The following is a 19,849-nucleotide window of genomic DNA, read 5'->3' on the forward strand; positions in this document are numbered from 1 at the left end:
ACTAGTGGGACAGCTCAGTTGTGGATTCTTTGCTTAGTTAGCATGACTGAAGCACTAGGTTAGATCCCTGGCACTGAGAAAATAAAACCATAAACTCCATCTTCTCCGCACTGCCTTTTGGACAAGAGCCCTTCTGTATAAAACACTGTCTTGGGACCTGATGTTTTGTTAGTTTGGCTTTGATCTCCAGGTGTGCAGTCTTTGTTTCCTTCCCTGGTAGGAAGCGACCTCTTCACAAGTTCTCCTGGGTAGAAAAATCCTGCAAATGAGGCCAAGAGGGGTTTCTGAGTCCAGGAGGCTTTGTGCTTTAACGTAGGGCGGTGTGGTGAAGTTAAAGTGGAGTAGCTATTGTTTGAAATTAATTGAAATATCAGCTCAGGTCTCAATTTGACTTTTGGAGTTTAAACCATCAATAATCTGGTAATTAAATCATCCTAGTTTTAGTAGGAATATTGTTATAAGGTAGTAATGGGGGTAGAGGCATAACAGATTCCGAGTTTTACTTGAAAGGGGCATGTTAAGTAACATTTTATTTATTTGTTTGTCTGTTTATTTATTTATTTATTATTTATGTTGAGGCAGGGTCTCTCTCTATAACCCCAGCTGTCCTGGAACTATGTTTGCTAAACTCACAGAGCTCCATCTGCTTCTGCCTCCCAAGTGCTGGGATTAAGCTGATACCACCCTGCCTTGCCCAGGAAATTTCTTTTAAACTACTGAAAAATTTTAACTTAAAAATTTTTAAATTGTAAAATTAATGTCATTATTTATTAAAAAAATAGATTATTTCTGATTCATTGGGAATGAATATTTTGAATTTTATTTTTACTGTATGCTTCTTGGGTTATTTTCCGTTGAAAAATTATTTTGGGGGCTACAGTGATAGGTCAGGGGTTAAGAACACTGGCTACTCTTCCAGAGGACCCAGGTTTAGTTCCTGGCACCCACATGGCATCTCTCAACCATCTGTATTTCTAGTTCCAGGGGATCCAATGCCCTCATCTGCTCTACATGCATCCTGCATGCATGTGGGCACATAAGCTCACACAACCGTAAACATATACACATAAAAATATAAGTAATTTTGAAAATTTATTCTCTGGTAGTTTCATAGATGTACACAAAGTATTTGGATCATATTTACCCCTGTTAGATTTTTCTTAATTATGGCAAAACACACATAGCATAAAAATTTTATTATTTTAGTCATTTTATGTATACATAAATTCATGGTATATTTACAGTATTGTGCAACCACCAACACTATCCTTTTCTAGAACTTTTTCATCATCCCAAACAAAAATTTTGACAGACTATAAAATGGTGTTTTCCTGAGGCTGGAGAGATGACACTGACTACTTTTCCAGAGGACTCAGATTCAATTCCCAGCACCCACATGGCAGCTAACAACTATCCATAACTCTAAGATCTGACCCCCTCACACAGACATACCTGCAGGCAAAACACCAGTGAACATAAGATAAAAATAGATAAATTATTTTTAAAGTGGCATTTTCCCATTGTTCTTACCTCTAGTCTTCTGGTTTCTATGAATTTGTTCATTCTGGGTATCTCATATTAATTGGAATTATCTCATAATAATATGTGACCTTCAGAGTCTGGCTTATTTCATATAGCCTAATGTTTTCAGAGATCATCTTTGCCGTAGTATGCAGCAGAATTTCATTTACTTTCATGGCTGAAGAGCATTTCATTATATTTATATACCTGGTTTGCTTATCCGTTAGTTTGCTGATGAACACCTTGCTTCCATCTTTGGCTGTTGTGAATGATGCTTCTATGAATGTTGGTGTTCAAGGATCTGCTTTCCTACTTTTCATTTTTTAGAGTGTATACCTAGAAGTAAAATTACTGCATCATTTGGTAATTCTCTTGTAAACGGACAGTTCTCTCCCGCCTGCCAGTTTTTAAATTTTTAAAAAATCTATTTATTTTTGTGTGTATGAGTGTTTTGCCTGCATGTATGTATATATACCACAGTGTGTACCTCATGTCTGTGGAGGTCAGAAAAGGAATTGGATCTTGTGGACTTGGAGTTAGGACTGGTTGTGATCTATCATATGAGTTCTGAGACCTGAACCTGGGTCCTCTGCAAGAGCAGTTAAGTGCTCTTAACCATTGAGGTGTCTTTCTTACTTCCCATATTGAAGTTTTGTTTTTAGTTTTTTAGATTATATTTACTTTTATGTGTTGGCCTGTATGTATGTGCATCATGTGTATGCATTGCCTGCAAAGGCAAGAAAAAGGGATTGGATCCCCTGGGACTGAATTTACAGACAGTTGTGAGCTGCCATGTGGGTGCTGGGAATTGAATCTGGGTCCTCTGGAAGAGCAGTTAGTGCTTTTAATGGTTGACCCATCTCTCCAGACTTATGCTAAAGGTATTGAGGGATCTCTCAACGTTTTTTTTTTTTTTTTTTTTTTTTTCCATAGTGGCTGCTCCATTTGTGTGTTCGCACAGCAGTACACAAGGAACACTAGTTCCTCTATCTTTATCAACACTGTGGTGATTTGAATGAGAATGGTCCCCATAGGCTCACATATTTAAATGTTTGGTCCCTAGTTAGTGGAACTGTTTGGAAAGGATCAGGATGTATGGCCTTTATTGGAGGAGTTGTGTCATTGTGGGCAGTCTTTGAGGATTCAAATGCCCAAGCCATTTCCAATTACCATTCTGCCTCCTGCTTGTGGATAGAGATATAAGCTCTCGCCTGCTTCCTCAGCCTGAGCCTGTGTTCCTGCTGCCATGCTTCCCTCCTGATGGACTCTAACCTTCTGGAACCATGAACTCATAAATGCTTTCTTTTGTAAGTTTTCTTGGTAATGGTGTCTCTTCACAGCATTAGAAAAGTGACTAAGACACATAACTGTTTTCTGTTTTTATTTTTTTTTCAAAAGTCCTGAGCTGGATTACATCATGCCCAGTTTAAATTTTTTTTTAATTAAAAAAAAATTATTTTATGTATGTACATGTGTACCTGAGTGTGTGTATTTAAGTTCACTACATGTGTGCAGTGCCTACAGGGGCCAGAAGAGGCATCATAGCCCCTGGAACTGGAGTTATGAGGGTTGTGAGCTGTCAGATGTGTGTGCTGGGAATTTAACTCTGTTCCCTGCAAGAGTAGTAAGTACTCTTAACTACTAAATAGTCTTTCCAGCCTCAAATCCTTTCTTTATTTTTTTATTTTTTGTTTTCTTGGTTTTTCAAGACAGGGTTTCTCAGTGTTGTTTTGGTGCCTATCCTGGATCTCGCTCTGTAGACCAGGCTGGGTGAGCTCACAGAGATCTGACTGGCTCTGCCTCCTGAGTTCTGGGATTAAAGACGTGAACCACCACTGCCCGGCAAATCCTTTCTTTTTTAAAGTTGATGTTTACTGAACCTCACAAGTTTTGATATGTTTTGTTTTTGTTTCCATTAGCTTATAGGATTTCCTTATTTCCCTTGAACTTTCTTTTTCTTTTTGTATTTCAATGCAGGGTTTCTCTGTGTAGTCCTGGCTGTCCTGGAACTCTGTAGACTAGCCTGGCCTTGAACTCAGAGATCTACCTGCCTCTGCCTCCCAAGTGCTAGGATTAAAGGCATGTGCTAGGAATGTGTATTCTTTTGTTGAAGTGTTGTTTAGTAACCATTAGATCCAGTTGGTGTATATGAATTATATCAAATCCTGGGAGATTGTAATATATGTTCTCTTTATGAGGTGACAAATGATAGAACCAAGGATTCTCTTTTAAGATGATAATAATTCCTTTCTTTACAAAGAAAAACAGGTGGTTTTTTTCCCTTCATAGTTTTTGAATTATTTAAATGCTGCTTAATGTATAACATTAAGTCATATTTTTTGTTTTCTGAACTTTTAGGGTTTTTGTTTTTGGTGATGGGGATGAAATTCCAAGCTTAAACATGATGAACATGCACTCTAATTATGATTTCCATCCCAGCCTCATTTTTCAGGATTTGAATTTAGGACATTGGGAGTTAATATGCCCCTTAGGCTCTAAATAGCTTGGTATTTTGGCAGTACCATAATTCAAGAAGCCTAACTGACTTGATTGTTAATACAATAACATCTGTTAATTTGTCCAAATGTGCTAAAGGACGTTTTCTTTGGTTTTATCCTTCAAATGCTTTTGATATTCATTACAGGAAGATTCAAACAATTTATACCGTTCTATAGAGTGCTAGGCACTAGGGAAACTAGATAAACTACAACAGTATATCTTTTTTCTTTCTTTTCTTTTCTTTCTTTCTTTCTTTTTTTTTTTTAAATGACTTTTTAAGACAGGGTTTCTCTGTGTAGCCCTGGCTGTCCTGGAACTCCCTCTGTAGACCAGGCTGTCCTCAAACTCATAAAGATCCACCTGCCTCTGCCTCCCGAGTGCTGGGATTAAAGGTGTGCACCACCACTGCCCGACTTCACAACAGTATTTCTGTGTACTGCAGTAGGTTATATATTAACTCCACTAGACTATTATACACATAAGAAACAACAAGCCATTAGGGCGATGGCTCAGAGGGGTAAATAGCACTTACTGCCAAGCTTGACACTTTAAGATTAATCTCTGGAACCCACACAGTAGGAGGGAACTGACTCCCATAAATTGTACTCTAACCTCCACACATATGCCATAACATACATGTGCACTGGAATTCAAGAGCATGGGCGCGCGCGCGCGCGCGCGACGCACACACACACACACACACACACACACACACACACGCACGCACGCACACACGCACGCACGCACGCGGAAGGAGGGAGGGAGGGAGAGGGAGGCAGGGGGAGAGAGAGAGAGAGAGAGAGAGAGAGAGAGAGAGAGAGAGAGAGAGAGAGAGAGAGAGAGAGAGAAATGTAAAATATCTTGTATTTAAAAAGAAACGACTTGTGGTTACTCATACCTCTAATTGCAGCACTTGGGAGGCAGAGGTAGGTAGATCTCTGAGTTCAAGGCCAGCCTGGTCTATGGAGTGAGTTTGAAGCCCCTTGGGTCTACAAAGCAAGTTCCAGGACAGCCAGAACTGTTACACAGAGAAACTCTCTCTCAAAAAACCAAAATAAGAAAGAAAAAAAAAAAAAAAGACAGAAGGAAAAAAAAAAAAAAGAAACAACTTGTCTCTTCTCTTATTCTCCAACTAAGATCCTACTGTCATGATGGGTTGCTGCCCCACCTGTATACTGGTATTGTAAGAACAAGCTGTAGCCAGGTGGTGGTGGGGCACGACTTTAATCCTAGCACTCAGAAGGCAGAGGCAGGTGAATCTGAGTTCAAAGACAGCCTGGTCTACAGAACAAGTTCCAGGACAGCCAGGGATACACAGGGAAACCCTGTCTCGAAAAACCAAAAACAACAACAACAAAACACACACACACAACAAAACAACAAGCTGTACCCAAAGTTTGACTTCTATGAAAGTGTCCTTGATGCTAAGATCTGAATCTTTAACTTGAGGCAGAAGAAGGCAAAAGTTGGCGAATTCCCACTTTATGGCCATGTGTCAGATGAGCAACTCTCTTCTCAAGCCCTGGAGGCTGCTGGTATTTGTGCCAACAAATACATGGTAAAGAGTTGTGGCAAGGATGACTTTCATCTTCCAGTGAGGCTCCACACTTTCTGTGTCATCTAAATCAACTAGATGTTATTCTCCTGTGCTGGGGCTGATAGACTCCGGACAGGTATGTGTAGTGCCTTTGTGAAGCCCCAGGGCACAGTGACCAGGGGTTCACATTGATCAGGTCATCATGTCCATTCATACCAAGCTGCAAAATAAGGAACATGTGATTGAGGATCTGAGTAGAGCTAGGTTCAAGTTCCTTGGCTGCCAGAAGATCCACATCCCACAAAAGTGGGGCTTCAAGCTTAATGCAGATGAGTTTGAAGACCTGGTTGCTGAGAAGCAGTTCATTCCTGATGTCTGTGGGGTCAAATACAACCCCATTTGTAGTCCCCTGGACAAGTGGTGAGCCCTGCCTTCCTGGGAGCCCTAATGTTCAGTAATAAATCTCACATTTAGTCTGAAAAAAAAAAAACATTTCAAATACTTAGAATCTCTATCTCTCTGTCCATTATTGTTTGTGAATGTTTTGCCTGTGTATATGTATGTACACTGTGTGCATGTTTGGTGCCTGGGGAGGCCAAAAGAGGGTGCCAGATCCCCTGAGCTGAAGTTAAGAATATTTGTGAAACATTATGTGGGAACCTTGGACCTCTGTAAGAGCAGCAAGTGTTCTTATCCACAGAGCCTTCTCTTCAGTTCCAAGAATGTACGGGTTTTACTGATTATCTTAAATAATAAGTATTTTCCTGATCGGATTGACTTCTGTTTTCTTTTTTGAGATAGGGTTTCTTTGTGTAACCTTGGCTGTCCTGGTGCTCTGTAGACTAGGCTGGCCTCAACTCAGAGATCTGCCTGCTTTTGTCTCCAAGTGCTGGGATTAAAGGTGTGCAGCAGCAGCAGCAGCAGCAGCAGCAGCAGCAGCAGCACCACCACCACCACCACCACCACCACCACCACCACCACCCCACCGCCCAGCTTTACTTCTGTGTCCTTATTTGTTTTAAAATAGGTTCCACAGATATATACTAATTTCCCTCTTTGGTTGGTCTGTCTCTGTGTCACTGTGTTTGTCTCTCTTTCTTTCTTCCTCTTTTAAAACATAACCAAGATAGAGGTTTAATCTATATTCAACTTCAGGGAAAGGAGCAACAGAGGCCCTGATACCACTTACTTAGCATTTTATAGCTTCTTTTATTATTGTCTATTTAGACAAAAATCTCGGCTGTTATAGATAAATAAGCCATTCCTCTTGGTTTATTCTAGTGACATTATAATACTATCATGATTGCAGAAATAACATTCCTATTTTTCCCTTTGACCCCAAATACTTTTTTCCTTTTTAATGCAGTTTTTAGTTACACTTACTAACACATGCTAATTTTAGATTCTATCACTGAAAGCCTCAGTTTGCCATTTATTGAGGCATTAGTTGAAATATTAATGTATTTAGCGCAGAAATGTCATTTTTTAGGGAACCTAGAACAACAGCAAAGCTGAGGTCAAACTGCAATCACGATGGACATCAAGGAAGCTGTGTTTGGGACAAAAAGAAATCAAGATAAGGTAGATGCAAAGTAGAGAAAAGAGCTGGACATGGGGTCTGGGTGGTAGATAGGAATGGGTTATATGCCACCAATGATATTGCCAGCTAGCATTGTGAAGAGGAAATACTGAGAAATGGGTTTAAATAGTCCTTTCCCTCTGAATGTACAAATTTTAACTGATTTTCAGGTAGCAGAGTACTTGAAAAATTGTCATGTTTGGGACAGCAGAGTAGAAGAATGCTTGCCTAGAATTTATGAGGCTCTGTGTTCAATTCCCAGAACTTAAAAAAAAAAAAAAATGAGGTTGTTTTGGTGGAGTAGTGGTTTCTCCTATTCTAGATAGTGTTTTCTTTATGGGTGGCTGTGGAAGATGATAATGCTAAAAACCAGTGCCAGAATCCAGCTTCAGCACAAATGCTTGGTAACTACCCAGAAGTTGAAAGAAGTTGAGATCTCCATTTGGAGTGTTACATTGACAGTCGGTGCAGAATATGACATTTTTATTTTTGTGATGTAAAAATTGTACTTCTTCTCATAGCAACATGAACCGTGAAGACCGGAATGTGCTGCGCATGAAAGAACGGGAAAGGCGGAATCAGGAAATTCAGCAGGGTGAAGACGCCTTCCCACCTAGCTCTCCTCTGTTTGCTGAGCCATATAAAGTTGTAAGTTATCTTTCTTGGACTGTTTTTTCACCTCACTTACATGACATTTGTGCTTTTAGCGATTGTCTTTTTTAAAGATTTGTTTTTATAGGTACGTTTATGATTCTCACACTGTCAGGTCTTTACAGAGGCCAGAAGATGATGTCCGGTGCCCTGCAGCTGGAGTTACAGGCAGCTTTGAGCCATCCGACATGGGGGCTGGGAACCAAACTCAGGTCTTCTGGAAGAGCAGTACATGCATGCTTTTAACCACTGAGCCACTCCTTTAGCTCAGTGCATGCCTTTCATTGAAGCATTCTGGGAGGCGGAAGCAGGCTCTGAGTTCAAGGCTAGGCAGGACTACATCCCTGTCTCAAAAGAATATTTTTTGGTCAGTGAGTCTATATTACCTACTGTTTGCTAGGTAGTCTGTATTCTTTGGTAATAACATCGGTCAAAAATGACTTTCACAGATGCTGTGTTTTTCCATTTCTTGCCATTTGTTTATTTAATAAGTTTTATTGACTATTAGTTTGTTGAATGTTTCTTATGTGTGTTTGTCTGTTTCTGTTATCATAGATTAAATTCTGACATTTCTTCTAATGTATTTAATCATTGTCAGTTACATTGGAGCACGTTGTTGGAGGCATTCAGTAAATTGAATAAATGGTTGAAGAGAGGGCTCAGCAGTTAAGAGCATTTGTTGCTCTTGTAGGAGACCAGGTTCAATTACCAGTACCCACATGAGGTTCATAACCATGTGTAACTCCAGTTTCAGGGCACCTTACCCTCTTACGACCTCTGCAGACAGTAGGCACACATGTGGTTGCACACACATACATATAGACAAAACACTTTCACATAAAATGAGTAAATGAATAATTTTTTAAAATGTTTTTTGAGGCAATGTCTCTTTACATACCTCTGGCTGTCCTAGAACTCACTCTGTAGACCAGGCTGAACTCAAACAGAGAGCTACCTGCCTCTGCTTCCTGAGTGCTAAGATTAAAGGCATGTTGCCACCATATCCCATCATAAATGAAGAAATCTTTCAAAAAATTAAGAGAAATAAATTGAATCAATTACTATTTTAATTTTTAAAAATTGTTTATTTTGTTTTTATTTTATGTGTATGAATGTTTAAACTGCCAGTATGTCTGTGTGTCTGTGTATTATATGTGTGTAGTGTTGGAAGAAGCCAGAAGAGGACATCAGATCCTCTGGACCTAGAGTTACAGACAGTTGTAAACCATTGTATGGGTGCTGGGAATTGAACTCTGGTCCTTTGGAAGAGAAGCCAAGTGCCTTTAATCCCTGAGTCACTTTCCAAACCCAATTGCTATTTTTTAATTACTAGCATTGTTCCTGATTTGATATTACCAAAAAAAAAAAAAAAAAGAACACTGAATAATGGCAATTCTCATGGCTCTAAGGTAGCTTTTGTGATGACATGTCTTTCTAGCATTTCTTTTGCCTTTGGGTTTCAATGGTTGTTAAAACTAAAAAAGTTCAGAATCTGTGAATCATGCTAATATTCATTACACAATAAAAAAAATTGAATCGGACTTGTTTTCTGATGTTGATGTTTTCTGTGAACAGCTGTATATTTATCTTGATTCTTTAAGAAGATCAGACAGATTTTGAAACAATATAAAGTTATTATTGATGTTTCCCAATCTCAAAATAAATAGTGGTAGTTCAGATTTTGCTTGTTTGTTTGTTTGTTTTCCTTTTTACTTATTTACTTTTTTTATTGATTCTTTGGGAACTTCTTTTTTTAAGATAATGTCTCAAGTTTTCCAGGCCTAAAACTGACTATGTGTCCAAGCATGACCTTGAACTTGTGACCCTTCCTAATGCTGGGAATATGTCACCAAGTCAGTTTATGTGTTGCTAGGGATTGAATACAGGGCTTCATGCATGCCATCCAAGCACTCTACCTACCACCTGAGCTGCATTCCAGCCCTGGTTATTTAGTCTTGATTTCTTTTTAATGTAATCTGTAAACTTTCTTTTGTATTTTAGTATGGTTATTTTCATGTACTTTCTTTGCATTTTTTTCTTCAGATACTTTCAATAAATTTTTTTCACTATGAGAAATATTTATCTGGACTGAGAGTGTGTGGTAGAGTCAGTGGTGGAGTGCTCACCTAGCATGTGAGAGGGTCTAGTTTTAATTTATCTTCGTTTGTTTTGTGTTATATTTGGTGTTTATTTGTAAATGTTAACTTTAAGATAAAAAGTGAGACCTGTCTTTACTGACCTCTTCTGACTGAGGGTTATAAAATGAGTTTGGAAGAATATTTTGTTTCAAATTATACTAACAGTATATTCTTTTATTTATTTATTTTTTTTTTTGTAGACTAGCAAAGAAGATAAGTTATCAAGTCGTATTCAGAGTATGCTTGGAAACTACGATGAAATGAAGGATTACATAGGAGACAGATCTATACCAAAGCTTGTTGCAATTCCCAAGCCTGCAGTACCAACGACAACAGACGAGAAAGCAAACCCAAATTTTTTTGAACAGAGACATGGAGGCTCTCATCAGAGTAACAAATGGACTCCTGTAGGACCTGCCCCCAGCACTTCTCAGTCTCAGAAACGGTCCTCTGGCTTGCAGAGTGGACACAGTAGCCAGCGGACCAGTGCAGGTGGTAGTGGCACTAGTAGCAGTGGCCAGAGACATGACCGCGACTCCTACAGCAGTAGCCGGAAAAAAGGCCAGCATGGGTCAGAGCACTCCAAATCACGATCCTCAAGCCCTGGAAAACCCCAGGCTGTTTCTTCATTAAGTTCTAGTCATTCCAGGTCTCATGGGAATGATCACCATAGCAAGGAACATCAGCGCTCCAAATCACCTCGGGACCCTGATGCCAATTGGGATTCTCCTTCCCGTGTCCCCTTTTCAAGTGGGCAGCATTCAAATCAGTCTTTCCCACCTTCTTTGATGTCAAAATCTAGTTCAATGTTACAAAAACCCACTGCCTATGTTCGGCCCATGGATGGACAGGAGTCTGTGGAACCAAAGCTGTCCTCTGAGCACTACAGCAGCCAGTCTCACGGTAATAATATGACTGAGCTGAAGCCCAGCAGCAAAGCACATCTCACCAAGCTGAAAATACCTTCTCGACCTTTGGATGTAAGTCTCACACTCAGAGTATTTAGCATTGTGACTGTATAAAGTAATTTGTAGACATTTCAGTGAATTGGAACTGTCTTTTTGCCTTAATAGTAAGACATAAAAATTAAGAAGTTTAAGAAAAAATGGTTTAAAGAACAACTCGGGAATTGACTCCCAAGTAGATATAAAACTGTGCACTTCCTTCTTGGATAATACAGAAAATATCATTCATAGGTTTTCAAGTATTAAAAATGACAAGTCAGGGGCTGGAGAGATGGCTCAGTGGTTAAGAGCACTGACTGCTCTTCCAGAAGACCTGGGTTCAATTCCCAGCACCCACATGGCAGTTAGCAACTGTCTGTAACTCTAAGGTCTGACACCCTCAAACAGACATACATATAGGCAAAATAACAATGCACATAAAATAAAAATAAATAAATTATATTAAAAAAAATAAAATAAAATGACAAGTCAAGTTATAGACTAAACATAAAATTTATTGATAGCTTACACTCCTCTTTTTGGTTTTAAGGGATAGTGTAGTTTGTTTCTTTTTATTTAAAGAGAAAATTAACTTGTCTGTTCTTAGAGTATTACAAGTAATGCAGGTCATGGTTTATGGGGATAAATGGTGGGACTTTTGAGTCTACAGAAGTGATAATGTTGTGTAGTTCTGATGCCTCCTCCTTCCTTTGCTCCCAGCTGAAGGGCTGAGACAGCCACTGTGACTGTGTATAAAAACTGACATTCAAAATGACCAAAAGAACTAAGCATTCAGAGTGAAATAGCTGAAAGTGTATCTTCATTTATTGAAGTGTCAGAATAACAGGTTTCAGCAAAACATTGTCATATAGGCAAGATTTATTTTATTATTTTATGTTTATGAGTGTCTCACCTGCATGTATATCTTATATACTTTGTATGCCTGGTGTCCATAGAGGAAGGAAGAGGGCCTCGGATCCCCTGGAGCTCGAGTTACGGATGTTGTGAGCTGCCATGTAATTACTTGGCATCAAACCTGGGTCCTTTGGAAGAAGCCAATACTCTTAACCACTGAGACATTTCCTCAGTTTACAGGGTTTATCTTTTAATGTAGTTTATACAATAAAAAAGGTTAAAAAGACAAACTGCATAGCTCAGAGCTCAGAATATAAGAAGGAATCAAAGTCAAAGAAGATGTTTAAGAACATTTAGCAATCTTGAAGTAGTAAGGTAGTTCAGTGGGTAAAGTATAAACCTGCTGACTTGAGTTCAGTCCTGGATCCCATAGTGGAAGGAGACAACCAGCTCCTAAGAGTTGTTCTCTCACCTACTCTTTCTCACATGCCCCGCCCATAACATAAACACACAATAATAAAATGAAATAAAAACAATCTTGGGGCCTGAGGAGATTGATCAGTGGTTCAGAGCACTTGTTGCTCTTACAGAGGACCTGAGTTGCTTCCCAGCATTCAGAAAAGTGGTAATTTGTTCTTTAAATACATCTTTGGAACTAGATTTGGGTTTGTTTTTTTGATTCTTAATTATGTCTTAAAATTACCAGTCTGCCTTCTAGAGTTTATACAATGCCGTGTAAAATGTCCATTGTGGTCCGTATCTCCAGTCTTTCAATAATGCTCACTTTACTCAGTTTATGTCTCAGTGTCATGTTATATTTTTGTATATGAATAATTTTTGAAATTTTTAGGAAATTTGATCATCTAAAAAAATTACATTAAAAAATTGTAGGGGCTAGAGAGATGGTTCAAGGGCCAAGAGCACTGGCTGTTCTTCCAGAAGATCTGGGTTCAATTCTCAGCACCCATATGGTGGCTCACAGCTGTCTCTAACTCTAGTTCCAAGGGATCAGAATTCCCTCTTCTGGCTTCTATAGGTACTAGGCACTAAAGCAGTTTACAGACCTAGGTGTGAACAAAGCAACTATATACATAAAATAAAAAACAAATAAATCTGGGATCTTAGAAAGAGGACTCAGTGATTTAGAGCACTGGCTTTTCTTCTAGAGGGAAAGGACCCAGGTTCTATTTTCCTGCGTCCACACAACACTTCACAACTGTCTATAACTCCAGTTCCAGGAACCTAGTACCCTTCTTTGACCTTTGCAGGACCAGGCAAGCATATAGCACACACACACACACACACACACACACACACACACACACACACACACACACATATATATATATTCAGGCAAAACAGCTAATATACATAAAATACAAATAAATAAATCTTTTTAGAAATTTTGTATAGGAAAGCTATTTCAAAAGGTCTAGCTAGTGTTGTGACTTAAAATAATGGAATCATAAATAATTCCTCAAATTTTATGTAATTTCTAATAATGTTTTTAATATGTTTAGTAAATACTAAAATTCTAGCAGCAAATTACATCAAATCTAACGTCTGTTTCTTTTTTCTTTCTCTTTTTTTTTAAGGCATCAGTTTCTGGTGATGTAAGCTGTGTGGATGAAATACTTAAAGTAAGCTTCTTTTTAATCATTCTGACCTGTTATTTAATTCTGATGCCTGTATTACCAACTCTTTCATATTCTTAATTACTTCTTAACACAGATTGCTTATGTGTATAACTTGATTATGTCATGTCCATCATAAATAAATGACTTTTCTGAGGTTCTAGTCACATGCTTTGTTTACTGTTTATAAGTACAATATATTCTAGTTTTAGCCTTGAAAAGGGGAAGAAGCCAATTACAACTGCATTTTCTTAGGCTTATGATTTAAAGGCTTAAAAAAACTCAATACTTACCAAGCCATGTTGACAGTAGTTTGGTTTATAATTTACCTGTACATTCTATTCTGATCAGGTACTATAGTAAAAACTATCCTCTGAGTATTGATCTGGAGTGTTTATCAGACACACTTGAAAGTCTACCATGACTAAAAACAGTATAGTATATTCCTCTGCTGGAAATAAGGAAAGGGCCAGTTAATGAGTGAGCAACAAGGATTGCTTTTTGCTTCTAAGAGAACAACATCAGTCACATATGACTTTTACTGTTCTTTGGAAGCTACTGAATTCTTTGTCTATACTTGGATTTTATGGCATATTCTTCTGAGCTACCTGTTTTGGCCTATTTCCTATAATCTGTTCCCACCATTTAATCTCACATTCTTTCCTTTAGCTGCTACAATCTTCCTTTATCATGTTACTGAACCTCCTTTTCTTTCTTTTTTTTTCTCGAGACAGGTTTTCTCTGTGTAGTTTTGGAGCCTGTCCTGGAACTCACTCTGTAGACCAGGCTGGCCTTGAACTCAGAGATCCACCTGGCTCTGCCTCCCCAGTGCTAGGATTAAAGCTGCACCACCACACCCAGCTCATACAGAAATAGTAGCAGTAATGGTAGTAGTAATAATAATAAACCTTAAGACAGTCTTAATTTTTGTTTCTGCCTTTAAAATCTCTTAGCTGTCCTTTTATAGTGTGTCAAGTCTTCACTTCAGCCTCTGGCCTTCATAACTTCACTGCTTTTGCTAGAAGTTTTCAGTGACTCTCTAAGAGAGATTGAGATCACTAAAACCACAGTTCTGTATTGGGGAAAATTATAAAGGCCACTCCACGTAGTTAAAAGGAAGATTTATTTAGTGGATGACTTACAAATGAAGGAATGGATAGGTCGCGGGGGTCTGGGGAAAGTGTATCGCAATCCAGCGGTGTTCTCTGGAGCTCTGCACAATCAATCTCCACTATCCAGGGTCCAGGCGCAGAGAGCGCGCCCAGAGCGAGCGCTTGCCCATCCAGCTCTCAGGTTTCCAGCACCTCCCCTCGCCCCGCCTCGTAGGCGTGACAGTTGCCAGAGACTCAATGGGGGTTGGAGCTTCCAGATCCAACCTGGAATGGCTACCCACTACAGTTCTGAGGAAGAATTGAGCATCCAGACACCCCATAGCCAGTCCCCAGAACTCCTGCTTCTGACGACCACTTTTGCCAAACTAGTTTTCCTAAGCCATACTTTTTCTTTTCTTGAAAATAGGGTTTCCTGTAGTGGAGGCTGGCTTCGAACATCTGTCCTCCTTCCTGCCTCACCTTCCAAGCACTCTCATCACTTCCTTAAAGTCAAATTCTTTGGAACACTTCCCTCCTCTGTCTATAATAGTGCATACATAGTTGTCTTCTGTAGAATCCCAGGGAAATAAATCTTTCTGTTTCCTGTGTCAGGCCACAGTGAAAACTCTTCACTTTCAATCTCATAAAGCATATTCTCTCTCTCTCTCTCTCTCTCTCTCTCTCTCTCTCTCTCTCTCTCTCTCTCTCTCTCTCTCTCTCACACACACACACACACACACACACACACACACACACACACACACACACACATTTATTTAATGAGTGTCTTGTCTTCCCTGCATGTATGTGCACTGTGTGTGTATGCATTGCCCAAAGAGGTCAGAAGGGGCTGTTAGATCTCCTGGAATTGGAGTTACAGAGAGTTGAACCGAGGTACTTTGGAAGAGCAGCCAGTGTTTTTAACCACTGAGCCATCTCTTCAGCCCCAATCTTTCATATTTTTCACACACACACACACACACACACACACACACACACACACACACACGAGAACCTTGTGCATATGAAATGCTTGTGTGTTTGTGTGTGTGTGTTGTTTTTGTTTTGGGATTTTGTTTTGTTTTTTCATGTGTTTCTCTCTGTGTGTTTGTGTGTTCTAAGGGAACATACACACTTCCCCCTGAAGTTTTAACAATATATAGAACTTAAGTGCCTGGAAGACTTTCTTTGTCTCTTTGTTCTTATTAAACATGTAGCCTACATTTTCTATGTATGAACTTGGCACGTGGCTTTCAGTGTTTTAGTGCCCAGTCAGGTTGATTGTTGGAGAGATTAGCAGTTGAATATATTTTGGCATTTGATTTGTGAAATGCATTACTGAAAATCTGAGGTGCAGAAGTTTCCATGTTCCCTTCATAGGTTTTTGTTTTCATTCAACTTGTAATCACAGTTTCTAGGAACTCTTTTGTGAACATAGGAAAATAATATAAAAATATTAAAAATATTTAATATCTGTCAAAAACTTGATATCTGTCTAAAATAATATGTGTTTATTGAAAAATTTCAATTGTCAGAGATTCACCTATGTGTCAAGTGCTAGTGATGTGGTGGTGATGCTAGTTGTACTGTTTAAGCTGACCTTCCAGGGCTGGGTGTAGGAAACAATACAAGTATTGTAAGAGGACAGAGAGCAATTACATGCACGTGACTAGTTTTTTGGGGGGGAGGGGGTCCTCATTTTTTACTAGTTCTTTGAGAATTTCATATAATGCATTTGATCATACTCATCCCACAACTCCTCGAAGTTCCACTACCCCTTCCCTACCCACCCAACTTTTTGTGCTTTTTCTTTTCTTTTCTTTTCTTTTTTTTTTCCAGGACTGAGGCCAGAACCTAGGGCCTTGTGCTTGCTAGGCAAGTACTCTACTACTGAGCTAAATCCCCAACCCCTATATTTTTTCTTTTTCCCAGCAAGTCCACCTTGTGCTGCCCATATAATCTTGAACATGTGACCATCTGCCAGAGTTTGGCTGACCTACCAAGGACCACCACCCTAAAGAAAACTGACTCACTCTTCCAGCAGCTAGTTTTCAGTTGTCAATAGCTCTTCAACTAGGGCGGGACTTTAGGCCCACCTCCTTCTCTGCCCTATGCAAGTGCCTGCTTAAAGAGGTTTAGTAGACACAATGTCAACTGCCCTGTTTCTCCCCCCTCTGTCATCTGGTGCCCAAAGTAACTACTGTTGAGCATCTTTCTAGAGGCTTGACTTTTAAAACTTTATTTACTAGCACATAGACTATGTTTGTGTTTGACAGTAATATGCCATGGACCTCATTTCATATCATAGTTGAATTTCTCATTTTAATGTCTGTCTTGTGTTTCATTGTGTGGATGTCTGCTAATTTGTTTAATCAGTACTATATGTTGAATACTAGAGTTGTTAACATTTGGTCTATGAGTCCTTGGAATCTTTATATAATCTAATGCATCTTTATATAACTGTGGTTATAGGCACAGTATAAATTCCTAAGCATCACCAGCTACCTTTTTACCTAATGGCTAAGTTTGAAAAAAAAAAAATGTGGGAAATAAAATACTCCCTTAATTCTAAGTATTGATACCTTTCTTCCTTGATCCTCTGACATACATTGTTATCCAAATTCACTTGGCCTGGTTTCTTTCCCCTCTTATACAGGGTGTCACATAGCTCAGGCTGCCTTGACTCCTCCTCTCAAGAGCTGAGATTAGAGGCATATGTAACCATGCCCAGCTATTCTGATCTTTAAAGTGACCAAAATTTTTAATTAGCATGTGGACTCTGTGGTCAGACTTCCTACAGTGAAATTCTTTGTCCAGTATTTACTAACCATGCAACCTTGAATAAAGATGTTGACTTTTGCTTCAGTTTCACCTTAAATAAGTTAGGGTAATAATATCTATCTCATGATTTGAAGAAATGATTGACAAGCAAAACATTTAGCATCATTTCTGACCCATTAATGGTAAAGATTAATGTTAGCTGTTTTTCTTATTGTTATCTTCTTCCTTCCATTCCTACAGCAAGATCTTTTTTAGTAGTATTGTATAATATGTGTTTGGGAGGCATGGTGGCTCATGCCTCTACTTTAGCACTCAGGAGTCAGAGGCAGGAGAATCAGCACAGATTTAAGGCCTGTCTGATTTACACAACAAGCTAAGGGAGCCTGGGCTATGTAATGAGACCCTGTTTCAAAAAACAAGCAAACAAAGCCAGCAGACCTCTTTGTAACTGTCCACAGATTTTATCATTCTACCCATATACCCCTTAAAGTCCGAGAGAATTTGTTATCTGCTGCCCTGCTGCCAGCCCTATTGCCTCACACAATTGTGCCTTATTAATGCCCATTGTGCCCACTATGCATAGTTTTGGAGGACAGTCATAAAACCAGTATTTCTAAATACAAAGCTGGTTTTTAGCTGTATAGTTTTGTAACCTTGTCCTGGTTGAAAACAAACTGTAATAATTACATTTCAGGAGATGACGCATTCATGGCCTCCCCCTCTAACGGCTATTCATACACCATGCAAAACAGAACCTTCCAAATTTCCTTTTCCAACTAAGGTAAGTAAATAAAATCTGTCTTTGATAATGTAAGAAAACTCTAAATGGCTCAGCTAAAATCACATAAATTCAAATTGTCTTACCTTTCCCTAGTGGGAAACATAATAAATAAACTTTAAAAAAATAAATAATTTTAGAGGGGTGCAGGAAGGGGGAGAACAAGGAAATCTGTGGCTGTTATGTACAACTGAATAGTATTGTAAAATAAAATAAATTTAAATTAAAAAATAAATAATTTTAAGTAGTAATGATTTCTATGAAGAAATTTTAAACTAATAATAGAATTGAGAACATCTTGAACTGAGAGGTACTTAAAATTTGGAAGACAATACAGAGAGAGAGAGAGAGAGAGAGAGAGAGAGAGAGAGATTGATTGATTGATATTTATTGCAAACTCATTATATTCTATTCTGAAGGTGGTTAGGGCTATTCAGGTTGTTTTCTGAGGAGCCTCTCAGAACCTAGCCACAAACATATTTACATACTATGAGAAAAGGCCCTCACACAGCAGTTTTTAGCCCATCTGCAGATTAATTTTTTAAACATGAATTTATACTCACACAAATAATACAAAAACACAAGGCTGGATGTGGAACCCCAGTACCATGGAAGCAAAGACAGGAAGATCAGGAGTTTAAGGCCAACCTGGTTACATTTTCAGAGTTCAAAAATTCTCCCGCAAATAATCAGACAAAAAGACATTCTCATGTGAAAGTTTGTTTAGGACTTCTAATACCAGCCCTTCCCTGGTTCTTGTTCTCTAGCTCATCCAATTTCATGTGTCTTTACAAACCTTTTCATAAGCACTTACATGCATGTGTACAAACAAACTCATAAGTGTGGACCCATTCCATATCAATATGCTATTTCTACTCAGATAAATTGTTTTATATCATTAATCTGTCAGCTTATAGTCTGGGAGTCCTTTCCATGTTGTTTACTTAGAGGTATTTAATGTCTTCTAAGTTCATCTAAAGTATGAATTATCTGACTTAGCCATTTCTCTTTGGTGTTTAATTTACTATCAGTTTTAATTACTGTGAGCATTTTTAATCATTTATTTGTGTGTGTGTGTGTGTGTGTGTGTGTGTGTGTGTGTGTGTGCTGTGAACTGATTCCTTCCTTCTACCATGTAGGTCCCAGGGATGGAGCTCAGATTGTCAGGCTGGCAGCAAGTACCTTTATTCACCCAGCCATTTCACCAGCTCTCACTTTTTTTTTTTTATTGTGTGTGTGTTTTGAGCATGTGTATACATTTGTGTGTGTGTGGGGGGTGCACATCTTGTGCACTTGGGTGTGGAAGCTGGGGTCTGCATCAATGTCTTTTTCTATTGTTTTCTACTTTATGTTTCTTACTTTTGAGACAGTGTTTCATGTAGCCCAGACTGACCCTGAACTTGGTGTAGCTTATAGTGATCTTAAACTTCTTTTGTATGTATGCTTGTGTGTGTACACATGTATGTGCAGGTATGTACACCCATTCATGTGTGTAGAGGCTAGAGAGAGAAAATTGATGTCCTCCTCCTATTCCTATATGGCTCTCTGCCTTACTCCCTGGACATAGGCTCTCTGAATCTAGAGCTCACTGTTTTTCTGTTAGGCTAGTGGGCAGCAAGCCCCAGTTATTTTACTGTTGTCATTACAGCCATCCTCGTGCTCGCGTGCGTGTGCGTGTGCGTGTGCGTGTGCGTGTGCGTGTGCGTGTGCGTGTGCGTGTGTGTGTGTGTGTGTGTGTGTGTGTGTTGAGATAGAACCCAGGCTTGTGAAAAAAAGCTGTCTTCTCTGTTCTTGAGTATATCAGTAGCTTTTTTTCCTAGTAAGCTTTTAATGAAAATACC

General features: G+C 39.0%; 1 protein-coding gene and 1 pseudogene across 3 annotated transcripts in view; both read left to right on the plus strand.

Annotated features, from left to right (window-relative positions):
• The window catches only part of Aff4 (AF4/FMR2 family member 4), a 73,131-nt gene that overhangs the window by 11,348 nt on the left and 41,934 nt on the right, over positions 1 to 19,849 (plus strand). Inside the window, exons 2-6 of one of the 3 annotated variants that reach the window (XM_028855687.2) lie at positions 7,047 to 7,138; positions 7,658 to 7,784; positions 10,126 to 10,905; positions 13,320 to 13,364; positions 17,925 to 18,011. In XM_028855687.2, the coding sequence (XP_028711520.1) occupies positions 7,662 to 7,784; positions 10,126 to 10,905; positions 13,320 to 13,364; positions 17,925 to 18,011 (1,035 nt within the window). In that variant the 5' untranslated portion in view covers positions 7,047 to 7,138; positions 7,658 to 7,661. The remainder of the gene's footprint in view (positions 1 to 7,046; positions 7,139 to 7,657; positions 7,785 to 10,125; positions 10,906 to 13,319; positions 13,365 to 17,924; positions 18,012 to 19,849) is intronic. The other 2 variants (XM_028855686.2, XM_028855688.2) reach the window with 2 other exon arrangements.
• LOC114681920 lies at positions 4,525 to 6,105 on the plus strand (annotated as a pseudogene).

This window comes from Peromyscus leucopus, chromosome 8b (genome assembly GCF_004664715.2).
Source record: "Peromyscus leucopus breed LL Stock chromosome 8b, UCI_PerLeu_2.1, whole genome shotgun sequence".
NCBI classification, from domain to species: Eukaryota; Metazoa; Chordata; class Mammalia; order Rodentia; family Cricetidae; genus Peromyscus; species Peromyscus leucopus.